A 21,757-nucleotide genomic window follows, 5' to 3' on the forward strand; every position below is an offset into this window, starting at 1 on the left:
ACCATTCCACCATACGTGGTGTAACTGTATTCAACAGAGACTTCTTGGGGCACCTAGCTGGCTCAGTCGGGAGAGCATGTGACTCCTGATCTCAGGATTGTGAGTTCAAACACCTCATTGGGCATGGAGTCTACTTAAAATTTAAAATTAAAAAAAAATTAAATTTTAAAAAGAGAGAGACTCCCCACCCACTTGACTGCACTCCACCAACCAGGGGCCTCTGAGAAGGACAGGAAAGTGCTAGAAGCTGAGGACACGCTTCTAGCTGTAGCATCTACAACACATTGAAAGCTTCTTCATGAAGCTGCGTTTACAGCCTGGCTTGAGGTTGGGGCACATGAGCAAGCCTACACATTGAGGTTCTGAAAATAGCTGAGGACAGTTAAAAAAAAAAAAAATAAGCAAGTTGGGAGCAAGGAATAGGAGCCACGAAAAGATTGCTAGTTATTTCCTTATCTGGTGAATAGAGACATAACAGAATTTGTGGTTGTGATATTACTAATTAATGGCCTTAACTGGTGGCCCACAGTTTGTAAATAACAGTTTCCTCCATCCTATTAGAGCTACGAGAATTCTTTGTAGTTACCTTGAAGGATTTTCGCTGTCCTCAGGATGGTAATCTTCCCCAGCCCAGCAATTACAGTACTGAACAATATTTGGGTGATGAAGCTCTGCCAAAGCTTTTACTTCACGCTCTACCTTATTCCTTTAAAGAAACAGGGAAGAGAAAAGTGTCATTATACATCCCTGTAAAAACTACAAGTCCAGTAACAGAAGACAGCTACGTGTGCTTCCTTATTCAACAGTCACCCTGGTTGTTTAACACTCACCCTGAGTGTTTAACATGGAAGCCAGTAGGAACACCTGGGTGGCTCAGTGGGTTGGGCCTCTGCCTTCGACTCAGGTAGTGATCCCAGGGTCCTGGGATCGAGCCCCGCTTGGGGCTCTCTGCTCAGCGGGCAACCTGCTTCCCCTCCTCTCTCTCTCTCTGCCTGCCTTTCTGCCTACTTGTGATCTCTGTCTGTCAAATAAATAAATATAATCTTTAAAAAAAAATAAAAATAAATGGAAGCCAGGAGCCCACCAAAGGAAAGACTGAACACACAGAAAATACACAGCTGTTCTCATTCTCAACATAACAGAAGAAGTGGTGACTTCATTCATTCCAAGTATCAGATAATTTAAAAGTCATTCGTGGTGGTCTTCAAATGCCAGTCATGCAAATCTTGGTAACTAATTCACACATCATATTTTGTTTAGACTTGTGTTAAAATCACTTTGGATTTCACAAGCCAACCCTGTTTGGGCTGCAAGGGTAACCCAGGCAACTTGAAGAACGCCAATCAGAATTTTCAGTGTGTAGCAAAAACAGACAAAGGAGATCTCCTATGCCGAGAAAGGGAGACTGCAGGAGCTTTACATGGATATGGGATTAAGAGCAAAATTCTGTGCTACAAGGAATTAATAAATTTGAGATTTCAAGGGTGAGAGAGGGTAAGCAAACATTTTATAATCCCATTTTTTAAACTTGAAAAGTTCTATACCTACATGTCACAAAATTTATAAGACTAAAGGAAGAAAAAGTACTCATAATTAACAGTCCTAATACAATCAGTGATTATTTTGGTTTGTTTCTTACTGTCTTTCTTCATACACTTTTTTTTGGTGATAACTTAATGACTTTTTTATTAACATAAAATGTATTATTTGCCCCAGGGGTACGGGACTGTGACTCATCTGGCTTACACATTTCATAACACTCACCATAGCACACACCCTCCCCCATATCCATAATCCAGCCACCCTCTCCCTACCTTCCCCTAACCCCCCCCCCCAGGAACCCTCAGTTCGTTTTGTGAGATTAGAGTCTCTTATGGTTTGTCTCCCTCCCGATCTCATCTTGTTTCATTTTTTTCCCTCCCTACCCCCATGACCCCCCACCCAGTCTCTCATATTCCTCATATCAGAGAGATCGTTTCATACATATTTTTATATACTTATAATTATAGTATATAATTTTTATCCTATTTTCACATAACAGGTCATCTTTACATTTTCCTTGTTACACAATCTATGTAATCTATACATATCATGTATAACTTTCTCATTAAGATTTCAAAAGTACAAAAAATTAGAACAAATAGTATCATGACCTGCTACCTAGCCATCACCCAGATGAAACAGTTGTTAACTCCTGGCCAATCTGGTTTCATCTATGCTCTGACTCACTTCCTCATTTTCCCTGGATTATTCTGAAGCAAATTCCAGCATCACACCATTTCACGTGTAAATACTTTCAGTATATAAGCCTCACTTTTAAAAAAAAAAGATTTTATTTATTTATTTGACAGAGAGAAAGAGAGCACAAGTAGGCAGAGAGGCAGGCAGAGAGAGAGAGGAAGGGAAGCAGGCTCCCCGCTGAGCAGAGAGCCCAATGCGGGTCTCAATCCCAGGACCCTGAGATCATGACCTGAGCCGGAGGCAGAGGCTTAACCCACTGAGCCACCCTGTTTTGCCATTGAGCAGGGGAGAGAACAGAACATACTTAATCACTTCTTCATTGTTGGACATTTAATTTGTTCTAATGTTTCACTGTGAAACAGTGATTTACATCCTCTTGTACAACTTTTTCCATCATTTGGATAATATCCTTAGAATAGATTCCCACACAGGAAACCCGTGTGTCATGGTGAATAAATATTCCAAGTATATTCATAACTGTGTTATACTAATTTATGAAGCCACTAAAAATGTCCAAGATAGTATGTCCTTATCATCATTATTACCGTTAAAAAAAATGCTACTGAATGTACGGAATAACACTTCATTCCTGTCAAGCAAAACAATGTGGAAAGAGGGGCACCTGGATGGCTTAGTCAGCTAAGCGACTGACTCTTGGTTTCAGCTAAGGTTATGGGATCGAGCCCTGTGTCAGACTCCATGCTCGGCATGAAGTCTGCTTGAGATTCTCTGTCTCTCTCCCTCTCTCCCCCAACTCCCCCACCCATGTGTGCTCTCTCTCTCTCGCTCTCTCCCTCTCTCTAAAATAAATAAATAAATCCTTAACACACACACATACACACACACCAACGTGGAAAGAAAAAGTCTTGTTTTGATGCCAGGTGGATATGGAGGGATTTCAACTGCAAGGCATTGTCCATGGCACAGGAAGTAGGTTTGTTTGGCGGAGAGGAGGAGTGGCTAGGACTCCATGCCTGCTTCTCCTTTGCTCACATCGTTTGCCTTAGCCCATGTCCCCTTCCCATCCCTGGCCAAGCTTTCTGAGGACTCTTTTCTTTCAAAAGATTTTATTTATGAATTTGTGAAAGAGGGAGAGGGAGAGAGAGAGAGCATGAGTGGGGGGAGGGTCAGAGGGAGAGGGACAAGCAGGCTCCCTGCTGAGCAGGGAGCCCGATGCAGGACTCGATCCCAGGACTCTGAGATTATGACCTGAGCCAAAGGCAGATGCTTAACCCATTGAGACACTCAGGCATCCCCAAGCTTTCTGATGACTTCTGACTATAAATGCATAACAGATCCCGTGTCCCGTGTGGGGATGGCCCAGACGAACACATCCAACTCACAGGACAGTGACAGATAATGATACCTGTTCTTTTTCAGCCACTACATTTTGACATGGCGTATAATGCAATAATAGACAAATGGGATGGGTACCAACTAGCTTGTACCTCTGACCAATCAGTTCGCCTCTTTGGGTCTCAGTATCCTAATTCGTAAAGTAAGGAGAGGAGACCAGAAAATCTCAAAGGTCACCGTTTCCTAGATGATTCCATAACTTCAGTTTTCATCAAGACAGAACTGAAGGAATGAACAATGGTCTACTCATTTTTTTTTTCAGTGAAATAACCACAGTAAAATGGGGTTATTATGTTAGAGGAAGGCAAGCTCCTGATGAGAGAGTGACATTTTTAAGGAAGACTAGGAAAAAAGTAAATAATCTGCTAACGAAGATGAGAGACATTAAAAAAAGAATTGTGCAGGTTCACAAACCTTCTCATTCGAAGAAACAAGCATGTACTTACTCTTTATCATATTTAACACGTTTAATAACATAAATCTTCCCAACAATTTTGTGCTTTGCTTTGAAAACATGACCATATCCGCCTGAGCCAATCGGTGTTATTTCTGTAAAATCCTTAACAAACCTGAAAAGAGAAACGCCACTGTTACTCTGAGTTCTGTGGTCCTGGCCCTCTCCCCACCCCCACCCCATGCTTCCACTCCCCCTTAAGGTCACCAGCAGGAAGACTGTATAACAAACATGGCGCTCCCTTCTAAATAAGAAGAGTGAAACTCTTCAAGCATCAAGTCTTAGTTTCTCTCCCGCTCCTGCTCCCAACATAATATATCTCGTGGTCATGCTGGTTCCCCAGCTACCACCAAGCTATCATAAGAGAAATGAGCATGGTCTCTGAGCCTACCTACGTTTGTAACTACCTGGTCTTCCCCTCTCTCTCCAGCCCCACATTCCATCATTAAGCCCTGGCAGTTCTACTTGCCAAACACATCACAGGTGTGTGCCCACTTTTGCTCATCTCCAACATCTTCACACCAGTTCAAGATCCCGTCAGGCTCCTTCAGAACCGTCCTGGCTCGGACACTCCACTCCCTCTCCTTGCTTTACTCCAATCCACGAGCCACACAGCAAGCAGGGGGAGAAATTCTGAGCATGTCTCTTTGTTTTTGCCTAAACGCTCCAATAGCCTCCTTTTGCTCTCAGCAAACCCCAGGAAGTCCTTAGACGGCCTACAAGGGGTCTCGTGCTTCCCTCCGCAGCTTGTCCAGTGGCACGGCGCCCTTGCTCACCACACTCCAAGCACACAGCCTCTCCCCCTTGAACACTCACACAGCTCTCCTACCTCCACTCTTCCGCATGTTTTGCTTTTGTGAAGCCACAGAGCCCATCTCCCCGTGCTTAACTCATCCTCCAGGCGCCCCCACATGGATGACCCCACAGAAAGCCTTTGCCTCACCCCTCACACTAAACCCAAGAGTCCTATTTTCATTTTGTACCTCGTCATTGCTTTCCCTTCACACCTCTGACCAGAGATTATAATTACAGATTTTTCATGTAACTATCATCCCCACAAAACTCTGTGAGGGTGGAAGCTGTTTCTATTTGTTCCCGCTCTAGATCCAATGCCCAGCACAGTGCCAGGTATATATGAGGTCAGTGTCTTCCTGTTGCAAATAGGTTTCACGTTTGTTTTTGATATTTTGTTTAAACCCAAACACATAATCTATCACAAGAGGAAACTCTTTTCAACATGAAATCTGGAATGGAGCTGGAAAATGGAAAACAGATTCGAGTGGATCTACTTCGATTCCTTTGGGGGTCTTTTGGAAAAAATTAAAATCACTGGCTTAAAGAAATATATATCTTCAATATTAAAAACTTCCATGGATGTCAGAGAAACTCACGTAAGCATCACACAGATCTACATTTACCACACTCCACTTGGATTCATCTAAACATTACTTCTCCAAGAGACAATGATCCTTTCGGGGTCTGACTGCACTAAAAAAAAAAAAAATTAACTGTTCAGAGAGAAATAGAATTAATCTGGCTGGTGTACAATAGTCCCTTCAGAAGATCTGTCAAATGAGCAAACATATCCTTAAACAGATCTTTTATACAGGTTTCCCTCTTACCTTTCTTCCACAGTGTACTTGTTTTCTTTGTTCACAGGAGAGTTAAAGGTAGGTGCCAAAGTTCTAAAATTTAAGAGAAGAATATAAAACTTAAGTAAAACTCAAATAAAAGAGAACTTTATGTCAGGCACTAGTTTTTTTTATATTCTGAGTCCACTATTAGAATTACAGGGTAGAACGTGTTAACCTTTCTTTTATAAAACAGTATACTGACAGTTCTCCCCTGTCCACTAATAATTTTTCATTCCTTTCCTGATTCCTTTTCTTTTTTGCCTTACCACATTCAATGTTGGTGATCTACCCGCTTCTCCTTTCTCCCCTACAGACTCAAATCCAAAGAAAACAGATCTCCTTGCTCCTGGTCTTTGTACTTTATTCCTGGAGGGTGGTGAGCCATGTGCTCTGGGAAGTGCAAGCCCCAGTGAAAACTAAACATATTCAAATTGCTATCTTCCCCCTAAGCCCTCAAGTCCTGAACTTCCTTAACCCCATCAGTGCCCATGATTCCCATCTGTGTCTCATCCACAAAGACCAATCTTCAAATCCTTTCTCCTTTGCCTCTTCTTCACCCCATTATTGCAACTCTATTCCCTCAAATCCTGTCCTCTCTTCCCGTACAGTTGGTCTTGCAAATTCTCCTCACCCCTCGTCACTGCCATGATAACCAAGATGTCCGATCACCTTCCACACACCTCTCCTGCCTCCTCCACCCAAACACCCACATCAGGAATCATCGCTCCCTGACACATCGCCTCTGGTTCAGAATATGTTGGTGGCCCATTATGGTCCCTATTGCAGTCCCATCCTCACTGATGACTCAGAGTTATATCTTTGTTTTTCTCTTCTGCTCCAGAAGCCAATCCATCGTTATGAATAGAACCTTTGATCTTTTCCTTTTCTTACCCAAGTCATTAGACCAACCCCACCCTACCTGCTATCTGCAAAATAATGCAGTTCTCTGGAAAGTGCCTCTCCAAGGGTCACTTCTGTCAGCCTCGTCCAAAATAATGCCCTTAACCAATGTCTCTAGTGATACCCCCACAGGCCCTTTCCTCTACAGTGCAGTGTGTACATAAATTCAAAGACTTCTCTACGTATGTAAAATCACTTGTTTATAGATTTCAAGCTTTTGGGGGATCCTTAACCATGCTTTCTACTTCTGAAATTCCACTCAAAGAAGGGTATATAGTACTCTCCAATATTGAAGACCTAGTAAATAAAGTTAACAGCCTAAGTCTCAAACAAAACTTCATTTCCAAATACGGGCATTGCATCACGATACCCACCTTTTCACCTTCTTTTCACTACTTCTGACATTGCTCTGGAACAAAAGAAAATGAAAAACAGTTTGAGATGATTGAATCAGTTATCTTGCTTTATCCTCCTGTGCTTCTAGATGTTTCTGTGATATTTCTGGTTCATTAGATGAACGAGCCTCATCAACTTAGGTATTCTCATCAAGCCCTGCTTCTCAGTTTACTTGGCTAGATTGAAGTTCTCACTGTTATAGCAACTAGACAGATAAGTCAGTAGGGGAGGGGGACAAAAAAGCAATCAGGGCAAGTTCAGCAGAAGCACTGATTTCCCCAGGACAGACCACAGACCCCCTGGTGATCCCCCTGGGCCAGTGGGTGTCAATAAGAAGGCGTACATCACAGTCCTCTACAGTGCTAAAGACTCAGATGGAGCTCAGGGATCCAGTCTAAAATAATTCCCCAAGTGCTTCTTATCTGGTTATCAGTTAAAAATGGCAATGCTAGGGGTCCCTCGGTGGCTCAGTCATTAAACGCCTGCCTTCAGCTCAGGTCATGATCCTGGGATGAAACCCCACATCAGATTCCCTGATCAGTGGGACGCCTGCTTCTCCCTCTCCCACTCTCGCTGCTTGTGTTCCCTCTCTCGCTGTCTTTCTCTCTGCCAAACAAATAAGTGGCTCAGTTGGTTGAGCAGCTGCCTTCGGCTCAGGTCATGATCCCAGGGTCCTGGGATCGAGTCCCACATCGGGCTCCTTGCTAGGCAGGGAGCCTGCTTCTCCCTCTGCCTCTGCCTGCCTCTTTGTCTGCCTGTGCTCGCTTGCTCTCTCTCCCTCTGTCTCTGGCAAATAAATAAATAAAATCTTTTAAAAAAATTCGAAAAAAAAAAGAAAAAGAAAAAAATGACAATGCTAATAATTTCATTTTTAGCACAAATTAATAATTTTAATATTTAGCAAAAAAAAGAGGAATCGTCACTCTCAAAATCTCAAAAGTTAATTTCACATAGCTATACCTTATTCATATTCCCTGTTATTCTGGTAGGTTTTGTAGTATTGCCAATCTGAATATGTTGACACGGAGGGGGGAGCATCAAACTCTGAGTTTATGAGCTCAGAACACTTCCCTCTGTGTGATGACTACAGTATATTAATGTAGCCATGCTGTTAATGGACAATGTTTCTTAAGTCTCTTCCTGTTACAAATGAGGTTGCAAGAAATATGTTTCTTTGTACACACGTAGGAGTGCTTCTCTAGGAGACATCCCCAGGAATGGAACTGCTTGAAGGCATGGCATCCACACCCTCCATTTCGCTCCATATGGCCAAACTGTTCCCCCCAATGGTTGTACCAACCTATACTTCTACCCACAGCACATGGTCGTTACAATCGGGAACACCGCTCTGCAACACTTAGTATCGCCAGACTCAAGTTTTGCCATGGTGATGGGTTTAAAGAAGTACCTAACTGCTGTTTTGAACTGCATTTTCCCTATTACCATGCAGTAAAGCATCTTTTCATATTTTTGTTGCCTATCTGGGTATCTCTTCTCTGAATTGCTCTGTTTAGATCCTTTTCCACATTTTTCTGAGCTGCCCTTCTTTTTCTTATTGATTTGTTTCAAGTTTGTTATAAATACGGCACTTGTGCAACATGAACTGTCACCACAAAAATTATCTGGTTTTTAAGTTTAGTTCTGACTTTTGTTTAAATCAGACTAAATATTAAAGGACATTATGAAGTACTGTCTGAGATCACAGGAACATATGGAAACATAAAAGTGAGTAGGAAGAGGAAGATGTAAGCGATCAGTGGAAGAATTCTGCATGTGAAGAGCGGGGGTTAATAAAGAAAGGAGGGATGTCTGGGTGGCTCAGTAGGGTTATAACCCGCTGTCTTTGGCTCAGGTCATAACCCCAGGGTCCTCGGATGGAGTCCCTCATTGGGTGCCTCCGCCCACCGCTCTGCCTGCTTGTGTGCTCACGCACTCTCTCTCCCTGACAAATAAATAAACAAACAAATAAATAAAATCTTAAAAAAAAAAAAAGAAAGAAAGAAAAGAAAAGAAAGAAAGGAGAAAGCCAAAATGCTGCCACATATTAATAGGAAACTAGAGTGTATGAGATAAAAGTGGGAAAATTACGGTTGAGGACTGGAGGCAATTGTTCAATGAGGAAACACAACAGAGAAAAAGATGATCAGGAAGCTAGAGGCTAATACTGTACCAGAGGAGATGAAGAAGTGTTGACACTGTTGCTGTTACAATTTCTTTCCGGTGCATTTGGTGAGGAATCATTTTCAAGTGGTGATTTAGAGGCACTAGAAGAAAAGGGGATCATTATTAATTGGTCAATGCTGCCTATCTTCTGTTGATCAGAATTCTTTCTCTAAATTCTCCTTAAACATTAAGCATTTTCATAAAAACGTGACCTCTCAGGCAGCAATCTAAATTTGTTAAATATCACCGCTATTTGTCCACACTTACGATATGTTTTTCACCAAAGTGCTGTTTCTGGAGTCACTAGACAAAGTAGTCCAAGAATCACTGGATGCTGCTGAGTCCTCTTTCTGAAAGAAAGAGTACCCCTTAGGAGTTTTAAGAGCAATTACATCACTTCTCCACACGTTTCGGTCTCTGTGTGCTAACTACCAGATTTATTTATGGATGCTTGATCTAGATTTAAAAAACGACCCTGGGGGCACGTGGGTGGCTCAGTGGGTTAAGCGTCTGCCTTCGGCTCAGGTCCTGATCTCAGGGTCCTGGGATCGAGTCCTACATCAGGCTCCCTGCTCAGGGTGAGAGTCTGCTTCTCGCCCTCTCACCCTCTTTCTGCACCCCCCAAACTCTCTCTCTCACTCCCTCTCACTCTCTCAAATAAATAAAACCTTCAAAAAACCCAAAGCACCCAACAACCCCGAGTTGCCAACAGAACTTTGCTCTCTGGGGTCTCCTGGCCCCATGGCTCGTGGCTCATTGATGAAACACAGAATGGAGGAATCCTTTTGCTCTGTGACTGGCTGTCTTGGCATCATCTAAATGCAGTGTTACGTCAAATCCACTTCAAAAAGAATCTTAAAATTTATAAGTTAAATCCAAGGGCAGTACATACCATGAAGGCCTTCTCTGACTCTATCTGCTCATATGCAAATTTCGCGGCCATCTGTTTTGCCTCCTGCTTAGTAGCACCTTCGCCAACAGCATATTCTTTCTGTCCAATCTTGCATCTATAATAAAATCTAGGAGAAACGATAAAGAATATTCACCCAAATATCAAAAAACAAACAAACAAACAAAAACAGTAAATCTAACTCAGGATTTGGAAACAAACACAGATGAACAAAGATCTTAAAATCCCCCTAACTTAATGGGTAGGTTTACAGTTTGTATCTTGTAGCATATAAATTTTTGATAAGACGGCTGGCCGATTTGCTAGAATAACCAGGACTGGTTGATGTCTCCGCTCGCATTTTTCAGGCAACTTCTTTTTGTTGCTTCACCGAAAGATCTGGTGAAAAAGGAACTTGATGGGGATTTTAAAAAATTCCTCAAAGGTCAAAAGATCCAGAGGTAGAGAAGGAAGAGAGATCTGGGGAATTTTTCAGAGATGCTCAAATGGAAAGAAAAAGCCTACGTTGGGAAAGTAGGACTTCTACAGGAGAAACAATAAGGTTACAGTGTTTTGTAGGGAATGGGCAAATCAGAGATTGGGTTCTAACTTCAGGATTATCTGCTCCCTGTTCATGTGTCCCCAGACCTAAGGAAATCCCCATAGTGCAAGAGCTCCATGAAGTCCATGCCCTCCTCATAGGAGATGTAAGAATATTTGTGGTGAGGCAAGGGTCCAATTATAGAAGAACTCTAGTTAAGGTGGAAAAGCAATGGACCTAGTAAGCATCAGGGAGTTACTATATATTACTTCAAAATTATTCCAGTATTATTGGCCATGGAGGCAAACACATCCAACCAGGGTGAGTCTTCCCTCCTGGACCCTGAAGGCAGAACTAGATTGAGTGACTGGGTGGTGTGTACGGTCCCTATTCTCCCAGGTACCCTTAAGTAGATGTCTTCTCTCTTTTAGGTAACTCATATTAGAGTGTTTAATCCCAAGGAAGCAAACAGGTGAGCTCTGAGACAATAGAACAGCCTCCTACTTTATTGAGATCCACTCACACAATTCACTGTGGACTCTTCCATGCCAAAGAATACTCTTCTGTTTTCCTCTTCCTGGTTCTGGCCTAAAAGCCATCAGAGTTTTCAAAGGCCATAACTTTTCAGAGTCAATTCAGAGGCTGGTATCCTGAAGTGGTTATTTGGACTATTTGTCGTTTAGGTTTTTTTTTTTTTTTTTTTTGGTTGTAGCCAAGAAGCAATTTCCTTCAGGCTCATTTACTTTCAGCTTTTACCAGTTCCTATCCATTCTTTATCCTCACTTCCAAAGTCTTGGCAATTCTGAAACTCTCCTCCGTCTCACCCTTCATATTTCTTAAATCTGGGTCTCCTCACAGCCTATGGCTAAAACCCGTTTCTCTTAAGACATGATATTTGTCTAGAGAGTGACACCATTTAACTGAATTTGAAGGACAAACACCTAGACAAATGGCTCTCTAATCTGATGATGGTGAAAGAGTCATTTTACCTACACCTGTGGTCCAGTCTTTGTCACACAGCCACTCCCCCTGTGACCTGTGACCATCTCCACACACCCCTCCCCCAGCAGGGCACCCCATTCTCTCTTAGGTCTCCTGTAGACTAAACCATCCAGATATACCTCAGAAATAAAGGATTCCCCATAATCAATCCATTAATGTATACGGGTCCCATCTTCAGCAATTAAATATTTTAATTATGAAAATGACCAATTGTGTGTAAGTCATATAAAACCTTCCATGCAAAAGGCCCCAAAAAGGAGGACAAATGTTTCTGGAAAATTAGACATGAAAACAACCCCATTCTATTGCTTAGATATAATGAGACAGAAGGAAAAGATGAACTACATCTCACCTTTCTGGCCCAGATTTGTTCAGTTCACATTGTTCATAATTTACAGATAGCTTTTCCTTCTGGGCAAGCCTATTCAAACGGCCTATGAAATTCTCAATGGATCCTATTCCTAGTCCTTCTGAAGTATCTGTTGTTGTCAGTGATAAAGAACTAACTGCCTACAAAGAAAAAAAAAATCTTGTTTAATACAGATGAAAACAAAGATTTAACCATTTTATTTCCTCTAATAAAATTACTATGAACAATTTGAAAGACAACTTAGATTTCATGTACTGCCCTAGTCTACTATCTTCTTGAGTAAAAGTCTAAGTATATGTCTTTTTCTACCAGAAAAAAACCCATGAGAAAAAGATAACAATAACTATAACTAGATAACTATAACTATAACTATAAAAGGAACCATCCTTTTATAGTTTCCTACAGAAAAACAAAGTAGTCAACTTCCTCATTTATCCACCCAAAATACTGTAACACTGTCTACCTCATGTTAGGTTTTATAAATCTCAAAAAACAAGATAGCCGATGTACAAGTAAAGCTATATCCTGGATCACACCTTATTGGGAAAGAGTAATATAACAGCACCATTCATTCCATTCTTATCTCTACCGTTTTCCTAATCTGACAAAACCCTGTCCAAAGTTTTTCTACTTTATTAATCTTGTCAAAGAACTAACTTTTGGCTTTATGGACCTTCTTTATTATTTCTTGATTTTCTTTTACATTAACGTTTGGCCTTGCTGTTATTTTCTTTCTTCTGCTTTTTTTTTGGGGGGGGTGGTGGGGGGGAAGGCATTCTATTGTTCCTTTCCTAACTTCTCAGGCTCATTAACATTTTGTGAGTTTGTAATTTTGCCAGATTTACTTTTCCCAGTTTTGTTACAAGGGTGACATCCTTGAGGAAGACTTTTCAGGGAAGTATCTTAAAAGTCAATGTTTTCAAGATTTTCAGTATCTGAGAAAAGATCTTCTTTGGTCCCACATGTAAATGACTACTTGTCTCATTTTATTGCCAGTTCTCTGTTATCCCGTGGTTTGAAACGATGCTGTGGACAGCAAGATATTTTTTTCTTCATTTTTACATCTTAAATAACTTCCTTTATCTGCCTCAATGCTTATAGGATTTTTTTCATCATCCCTAGAGTTCAGGACTTTCCCAATGATTGACATTCTTGGCAGATCTGTATTTTTGTGTATTTGTTGAGTTATTTTTTTCTGCATCGAGGTTTTCCTTTATTTCAGAAACACTTTACACTGGAATTTCTTCAGATAGCTTTCTCTGTACTCTTTACTCTGGTCTCAGCCTCTGGGAAACCAATTCCACGAATGTTGGGTCTCCATGACCTGTCCTGCTCATCTGTCATCCTCTCCACTGTCCTTCTATTCCCCAGTGGTTGGGGGTGCTCCTGCCAGCTCATTTCTCGCTTTTGCCTTTCCCACTCACTCAACTTCAGAGACAGTGGCTACTGCTGGCACTCTAAATAGATATTGGCAGGCTTTGCCCACTACTTCCTAGATGAACCTCTCACTCAGGGCTCTACAGAAATGGAGATGGGGGAAAAAGAACTGAACTTCTGAATGGAAGAGAACCTGTGAATGGCTTTACTCTGTCTGTGGGTGTTTTCTCCCCGAGTAAAGTTTAAAAGCGCATTTACTCACCTTGCTTTCTTCGTTAAGTTTTTCAATAGCTAATTTGGCTGCAGCATTTTTGGCCTCCTTCTTTGATTTACCTTCAGCTTCTGAATATTTTCTCTCATTTATGATAACTTGAAATGTAAACCTGATTACAAAGACAATATTCACAAAATGTTATTAAGTTCATGCATTGTCTAAGGACAAGTGTTCCAGTCACACTGCCTCCTGTGACCTTGAAGATTTTAACCGGTTCAATATAGAATTTAAGCAGTGACACACAAACAGCAGAATAGCACATCATCTTTGCTGTAGAGCTAAATTATTGACTCCAAAATTGTGTCAGAGTTGCCATTCTTACAGTTCATATTTTAGAGAGATATACCTTTTTAAAAAGCAATTTGGGGTGCCTGGCTGGCTCACTCAGTAGAGCATGAATTCTGGATCTCAGAGTTTAAGAGCCAGCCCCACATTGGGTGGAGATAATACTATTAAAAAATCTTTTTTTTTTTTTAAAGATTTTATTTATTTATTTGACAGACAGAGATCACAAGTAGGCAGAGAGGCAGGCAGAGAGAGAGAGGGAAGCAGGCTCCCTGCTGAGCAGAGAGCCCGATGTGGGACTCGATCCCAGGACCCTGAGACCATGACCCGAGCCGAAGGCAGCGGCTTAACCCACTGAGCCACCCAGGCGCCCCATATTAAAAAATCTTAAAAAAAAAATAGCAACTTACTTTAAGTTATGTGCAGGTCCTTTCTTAGACAGTTCATAATACTTAAGTACCAAGTTGTGCTTCTGACAGTATGTATTAAGTTCTTCTATAGAAAAACTTGGTGGACGCACATTGGCCATTTCTTCTAGTAACCTAGAACAGAAGAGATGTTTGAAAAAAGTGACACAGAACATATTTAACCTGATTTTCCCAATCCAATGTAGGAGACAAAACAGGATAAGAAGAATCTTCTTTCTAAGGCTCATCTCAGCCCCACATAAATCCAGAGAAGACTTTCTTACAAAATCCTTTTCCTTCATGATTTGCACACCAATTGAATTTCTCCAAAACTTTCTACTTTTAAAACTCAACTGGCAAAAAAAGGAAATGGGACTTTCCCTTCTACTCTGCTCTCTGTTTCCAGTGAGGGTCAGACATGGGTTTGTCCACCTGCTTGAGCTACATGGGTAGAATTAGGATTCTTCATGCTGAGAAGAAAAAGGTCAGGAGTACATATGTAAGGTGAAGTTTATGAAATCATTAAAGATTTCTCTATACTTGGGACGCCTGGGTGGCTCAGTTGGTTAAGCAGCTGCCTTCGGCTCAGGTCATAATCCCAGCGTCCTGGGATCGAGTCCCACATCGGGCTCCTTGCTCCGCAGGGAGCCTGCTTCTCCCTCTGACTCTGCCTTCCACTCTGTCTGCCTGTGCTCGCTCTCACTCTCTCTCTCTTACAAACAAATAAATAAAATCTTAAAAAAAAAAAAAAGATTTCTCTATACAGAAACAGATTCCCCTATGAAATCCCAAAAATCTTCCCTTTAAAATGTGCATTAGTCAATTGTAGGTAAATTTACCTGGGTAAATTATGACCCTAGTTTATGGGTCTCATTAGACCAAGAGGGTAGCAATGATTTAAGTCATAATGAAAATAAAAAAATATAGAATCTAAATATAGGAGCCAAAACTATGAAACTCTAAGAAGAAAACATAAGGGCAAATCTTCAGAATCTTGGATTTGGCAGTGGAATCTTCGCAATGACAGCAACAGCACAAGCAGCAAAATAAAACAGAGAGATTGGGCTTTATTGAAAGTAAAAACAGGGGTGCCTGAGTGGCTCAGGTGGTTAAGCGTCTGCTTTCAGCTCAGGTCATGATCCCAGGGTCCTGGATCTCTGTTCTCTCTTAAATAAATAAATAAATAAATAAATAAATAAAATCTTAAAAATAAATAAAAACACTTGTGTCACATAGGACACTATGAGGAAAATGAAAATCTAAAGAAAGAGATATCTTAGTTCATATATCTGATAAGAGTCCAGTATCCAGAATATATAAAGAACTTTTACAATTCAACAATAAAAAGACAATCCAAGTAAAAATCTGGCAAAGGACCTGAACAGACTATTTCTTCTAAATAGTCTAGTGCCCCAGGGCCCTGTTTTAGATCTCCTCTCTGCTCTATTAACACAAACTCCCTCTAGACTTAAGGCTTTAAATTCCACCTACACAATGATAGTTATCAAAAGAACACCTCTAACTCTGACTACTTCTTAACTCTAACTGCTTCTGTCCAGTAGGCTGCCTCCTTGAAATGCTCTTGACTATACCCCATGCACTGCCTTCGTCTGGTCAATTCCTATTTCCTATAGGTTTCAGCTCAGATGTCACTTCCCAGACACCCTGGAAGAGGTCATGGTCCCGTGCTCCACAACAGCTCTTGTCCCCTTACCTGCAATTGCTTATATAACTGACTGTCTTCCAAAAGAGACCATGACCTATAACAGGGATGGGGCCAGGCTGTTAGAATAAGGGCTCCATAATCAATGAATGAATATCTACAGACCTTCCCCACCTGCATGACTTGTCACATACTTGTCTCTTTGCTTTTGAATGCAGTATCTGCACCCTCAGTCCACCAGGCAACCCCCACTCATCTGTGAGGCTCCCACATTTTCTTTGATGTTGGGGGGGCAGCCAGTCCTCCTCCAAGGGCCCACCACTCCACCTTGTCCAGCTCCCATAACAGCCCAGTCAGTTAGCAATTTGGGAAGCAGTTCTATGTCTTACTCCTTTTGTATCACCAAAACCTAGTGGCAAGCAGGAAATGCTGAACACTTGGATGGTGCATAGGAAAATGAAAGAACGACTCATTAAAATTAAATATTCTACTCAAAACCCCCTCGTCTTCTCCCTTTTCTTCATCTGCTGCTTTCCATGCATCCTTTCTTCATTTGTTCAATGGATGGCTAGCAAGTGCCAGGCATTATTGTGACAATGAGTATCCATCCAGATGTGGACAAGACAAATTCACACCTGACCTGCATTCCACTGAGGGAAGACAGAAAATGACCATGCACAGAAACTGGTAACAGGCTGGACATATGATGACCCGATGGCCAGAAGTGTTATAATGAAATTAAATAGGGGTGTGGCATAGGAGGGTGAGTTGGTAGGCAGGGACAGATAAAAGGGAGGCGGTTTTAAACATAGTGTTCACAAAAGACCTTTCTTGGGAGGCAATTTTAAATGAAGACTGAATAATGAGAAAGTCCATTATATCAAGATATGGGGGAAGTGTATCTCAGGAACCAGCATGGCTTTGGAGGGGATAACAAAAAGAAGGGGACTGCTGCCCAGTGAATGAGGGGGAAAGAGTAGGAAATATGTCAGAGAGGTCAGTGCCATGCACACAGACCTTGTAGGTCATGGTCAGAACCAATGGATGGTATTCCGATTGCAATACCTGGACACTGCATTGGACTGGACATTTTCTAAATAGAGGGGGGATGTGAGTGGATTTATGTTTTAGGTGATGACTCTGACACTATGGGAAAAGTAGAGTCTGGGGGCAGGGACAGGTGTGGGTAGTGGAGCAGAGCACAAGCAGAAGCTGCTGCCATTGTTTGGGTGAGCAATGATGGTGGCTGGAAGCACGTGCTGGGAGTATCTAGAGTCTGCACAAAGGCAAAGCCATCACGTTACTGCTCAGTGTCATGGAGATAGTCAGACTAGAGGTCACACTGCTCTGGGCTAAACTCTCTCTGAACCTTACCTTTGTGACCTGAAGACAGGAACAAAAACAGCAGATTCAGAGGTTGTTGTGGGAGAGAAATCAGACAAAAAACATCCAGCAGAGTCCTCCCCTCAACAAATGGTGCTCCTGGTCTGCAATTCTGAAATCCACAAAGCTCTAAAAACGGAGATGCATTTTTTTTCTTTCGTTTTGATTTTGATAGCTTTGTAGCCCCCTGTCTAGACCTGAGTGGACATGAGCTATTTATAGTTTTCATGATACTTTGTTGTTCACGTATACATTTCACTACATAAATGGTTTTATTCTAGAGGGCTGCCCCCCCAAGTCTCCTGAGAACATTCCGCAATAGACAGGATTTACGCTGGCTTACCTCGCTAAAATCCAAAACTCTCTGAATACCAGAACATGCCTGGCCCAAGGGTCATTGATAAGGATCTTCAGCTGTACCATTATTTTTAGGAACCAGTGTCATTTACTTTGGTCCCAACCATGAGACCATACATGAGGCGGGGAGGGGACCACAGTTATCAGAAGAGCAGTCATGGAAGAACCCTTAGCAACTATATCCTGAAGTTCTATCATCCACTCTAAGCCCCCAGCACTTTTAATGTTAAGTAACTACCCATCATCAGAAGGACAAGCCAGTCCAAATTTAAGTAAAATATATGTGCAAGGGGCGCCTGGGTGGCTCAGTGGGTTAAGCCTCTGCCTTCGGCTCAGGTCATGATCTCAGGAGCCTGGGATCAAGCCCCACATCGGGCTCTCTGCTCAGCAGGAAGCCTGCTTCCCCCTCTTTCTCTGCCTGCTTCTCTGCCTACTTGTGATCTCTCTCTCTCTCTCTCTCTCTGTGTCAAATAAATAAATAAATAATCTTTGAAAAAAAAAAAATATATGTGCAAACTAAGAAAGTGCTGAATTAACATGTTTGAAAAAATACTTCCAAGTCTGGAAAAAAAAATCAGGCTTCTTTTCAACTACTGTCAATAAATCTTGCTTTGATTCTCTGTTCTCATTTTCCTAAAGGAAATCTCCAGCAAAAATCACCTTCTTCATCTTACTTTGTGGCCTCTGTCCCTTCTGGCCAACTACCAGCTCCCTGAGGACCCCGCCCCTTCCAGGTCTTGCACAATGCTTGGCCTACAACATGCATACAACTAGGATCTTGATTGTTCAATGAATGAACTATAGGTTCAGGGTTATGGATCTTCAGGTTCAACTAAGCAAAGTGAAGAAGAGCATAATCTGCCCCAAATTCTAAGCTCTTGACAGCAGAGTTTACCTTTTAGCTCTCCTTTGGGAGCTGTTTCAAGTACTAAAGAAATCAGTCCAACAGGAAGTCTCACTATTCTCTAATTCAAAAGAGAATTTAGAAATTGCCATTCATTAAACAGATATTTAATGAGAACCTATTACTACCGGTGCACAAAACCCTGCTCTTGTAAACTTCCTAGAGGAGGAACACAGACAAATTCATAAAACAATGTCACTGGCTGGTAACTACTGTGCTGGAAACTGAAGCAGAGAAAGGGTGAACAGGCAGGGAAGGGCGGGGTTTCTTTTACACAGCTGGTTGTTCAGAGAAGGCTGCTCTGATTTGATGTCACTGCCAGAAGTACAGGGTAAAGCAAAAGAATGACCCATGCAGGCATCTGGGGGAAGAAAGAGCTTTCCAGGAAGGGGAAACAGGCGTGCAAAGGCCCAGAGGCAGGCATGTACTTTCCTGTATCCCAAAACAACAATGAGGCCTGTCTGGTCACAGTGGAGAGAGCAAGAAGCCTTGTCAGCACCATGTACTGATTTTTTTTTTTTTTTTTAAGATTAATTTACTTATTTGAGAGAGAGCACACGCATGAGCTAGGGGGAGGGGCAGAGGGAGAGAATCTCAAGCAGGCTCCTGGCCCTACTTGGTGGGAGGCAGGGAGGCTCCAGACGACTGGGGTCTGGGCTCCATCTCAGGACTCCCAGATCATGACCTGAGCAGAAACCAAGAATCCGTGGCTTAACGGAGCCACCCTGGCACCCTCACTGACCGAATTCTGATGGGATGGTGAGCTATTGGGGTGATCCGAGCAGAGGGTCCTGTTTTAAGGACCTGATTTAAAGGATCCCCTCTGCTGCGGCGCTGAGAAAAGATATGGGGGACAGGGTGGTACAGGTTGGGGCGGGGCTAAAGGGTGGGATGGGGTGCGCTAAGGCAGGGCAATTGGGAAACAACAGCAACTGTGTAGGCAGGAGATTTTTAGCCAGGGCCTATTTAGTCAATCTATGGGAAATCCAGGCCTCTGTATTTCCCTTCTGTCACAGTTCCCAACTTATGTTTTCCGCGAGATCCCCCGCCACTCCAGCTGGGGAAATTCGTTACTTGCTCTTATAGAAATTCCTCGCGGGGTGGGGGAAATGGCTTTCAGACCCCACTGCGCTGCGCGAACGTTTCCCGGGCTCTGGCAAGGGCGCCGCACCTCGGCTGCGGGCCTCGGACAGCGCTCCCGCGCGGCCGGGCCACGGGTCGGGGGCCTCTCACCCGCGTCCACATCCCCGGCCGGGACTCGCCCTTGGCCGCGCCCGCGCGGTCTCCTCTCCCCGAAGCCCCCCGCGCTCCCCGCACGCCCAGATCCCTACTCACCCGCACCGCCGCCGCCGAGCTCCTGCGGGGTCCGGACCGCTCACTCTCGCTTTCGTTTTCCCCGCGGGCTCCGCCTTCCGCCGCGGCCGCCCGGCCCCCTCCCGCTCCTGGATCGCGCGAAACTGGAACCGCGCTCGGAGTTCGCGCCGGACGCGCTGGCACCCACGTGTCGTCCGGAGGCCACCAGGCGCGCAAGGACCTTCCTACCCTCCGACCCGGGCTCCCGCGTCTGTTTCTGCCCCGCCCCCGTGTGCGAGATCCGTCAGCGGGAAGAAACCGGGCACACCCAGGGCCCCCAGCGCCCGCGGTCGGCCAAGGTGGATATTATCCGTTCCGTTTCACGATCAAAGAAACTGAGTAAATTAACTCGCCCACAGTCCTGCTGCTCGTAAGTGTGAAAGCCAGGATTCAACTCAAGGTCAGGCCTGTAAAACACCAAAGTATGTCCCCTTTTCACCCTGCTACCTCCTCACTTTTACAAGGCTGCGGGGCGAAGAGCCCTGGGGACATAGCCCTCCTTAGGTCAGTGTCCAGCCATCCATCCATTCAACAGGTACTTGCCAGTGCCATTCTAAGCACCAGCCACCTGCTCCCTGTGGGACCGCGTGGAGTTTGCCTACCAAAGCCCCACTAAGTAGTCCTCGATTTGTAAGAAACAGACACGGGGATTGAGGAGTGCTGAGGACTTACAACAATACTGACAAGTAGGTGCCATTGCTATACCTATTTAACGGATGAGAAAACTGAGGCCTGAGGCACAGAGCCGTTAACACAGGAAGCAGGAGAACTAGGATTAGAACCAGAAATCTGTACCCTCAGCATCTTTGCAGTGGTGCCGAGATGGACCTCGGATATTTGTTCAGTATTTGGTTTCGGCTCTAGGAGTCCCTCTCCACTTCTCGCCGACAAACGCCGGAATTTCAGGCTATCAATGGCTAAACACTATATTTTCTTTCTTTCTTTCTTTCTTTCTTTCTTTCTTTCTTTCTTTTTTTTAAGATTTTATTTATTTATTTGACAGACAGAGATCACAAGCAGGCGGAAACGCAGGCAGAGAGAGAGGAAGGGAAGCAGCCTCCCAGCCGAGCAGGGAGCCCGATGCCATGCAGGGCTCCATGCTGGGACCCTGGTATCACGGCCTGAGCCTAAGGCAGAAGCTTTAACCCACGAAGCCACCCAGGTGCCCCAACACTCTATTTTCTTTATAGCTCATGTCCTGGGCATGATTTAAATTTCGCAAATGAAAAAAATAAATAAATTTCGCAAATTTGAAGTACTGGTGGAAGGTTTGTAAGGATGATAGGAGGTAGAGCCATCTTTCTGGGGAATTTCCAGATGACAAAAACTCCAGCAATGCAGGAATCTGCAAGAGACCATTTGCCGGTTTTGTGGGTATGTGGTGGCTGTGGCAGCAGCAATGGCAGTATCAGTGACAAGTTGCCATTTAAAGAAAGGAAAAGACAAGTTCTGTCAACCCACATCACTGAGCTCGTGGAAGGTTCCCTGTGACCAGGTGACTGAGAGACGAAAAGCTGCATGTAGCACAGTACACTGGCACTCATCAGAAGTGGACTGATGTACTACACCAGCCCCTCTGTGAGGTGGCCCTAAAGTATAGCGGAAGAAAGGAAATCCTCCCCGTGGACAAAACCTTGAGTAGTAGTTGTCATGTGGAAAGAGAGGAAGCTAGTGGCTTGGATAAAACCAAGTTAGCTGGATAGTCAGAGCTTTGGAAGGAACAACATCAGAGGATTGGTGGTAAGGTGACCTGAGGAAAATGATGTGGGTAGACCAGTTGGACACAGAATAGGAGCATATTGTGAATG

General features: G+C 43.3%; 1 protein-coding gene across 4 annotated transcripts in view; it reads right to left on the minus strand.

The window, feature by feature from the left end:
- Positions 1–21,757, minus strand: part of EIF2AK2 (eukaryotic translation initiation factor 2 alpha kinase 2) — a 38,303-nt gene that overhangs the window by 12,377 nt on the left and 4,169 nt on the right. Inside the window, exons 1-12 of one of the 4 annotated variants that reach the window (XM_059188658.1) lie at positions 19,932–20,156; positions 17,327–17,464; positions 14,293–14,424; positions 13,586–13,706; positions 11,929–12,086; positions 10,037–10,163; positions 9,412–9,494; positions 9,152–9,245; positions 6,960–6,994; positions 5,674–5,736; positions 4,044–4,166; positions 587–706 (exon numbers count right to left, since the gene is read on the minus strand). In XM_059188658.1, the coding sequence (XP_059044641.1) occupies positions 587–706; positions 4,044–4,166; positions 5,674–5,736; positions 6,960–6,994; positions 9,152–9,245; positions 9,412–9,494; positions 10,037–10,163; positions 11,929–12,086; positions 13,586–13,706; positions 14,293–14,411 (1,043 nt within the window). In that variant the 5' untranslated portion in view covers positions 14,412–14,424; positions 17,327–17,464; positions 19,932–20,156. Of the gene's footprint in view, positions 1–586; positions 707–4,043; positions 4,167–5,673; positions 5,737–6,959; positions 6,995–9,151; positions 9,246–9,411; positions 9,495–10,036; positions 10,164–11,928; positions 12,087–13,585; positions 13,707–14,292; positions 14,425–17,326; positions 17,465–19,931; positions 20,161–21,757 lie in introns of those variants that run through there. The other 3 variants (XM_059188660.1, XM_059188657.1, XM_059188659.1) reach the window with 3 other exon arrangements.

The sequence above is a fragment of the Mustela lutreola genome, chromosome 9 (genome assembly GCF_030435805.1).
Source record: "Mustela lutreola isolate mMusLut2 chromosome 9, mMusLut2.pri, whole genome shotgun sequence".
Classification (NCBI taxonomy): Eukaryota; Metazoa; Chordata; class Mammalia; order Carnivora; family Mustelidae; genus Mustela; species Mustela lutreola.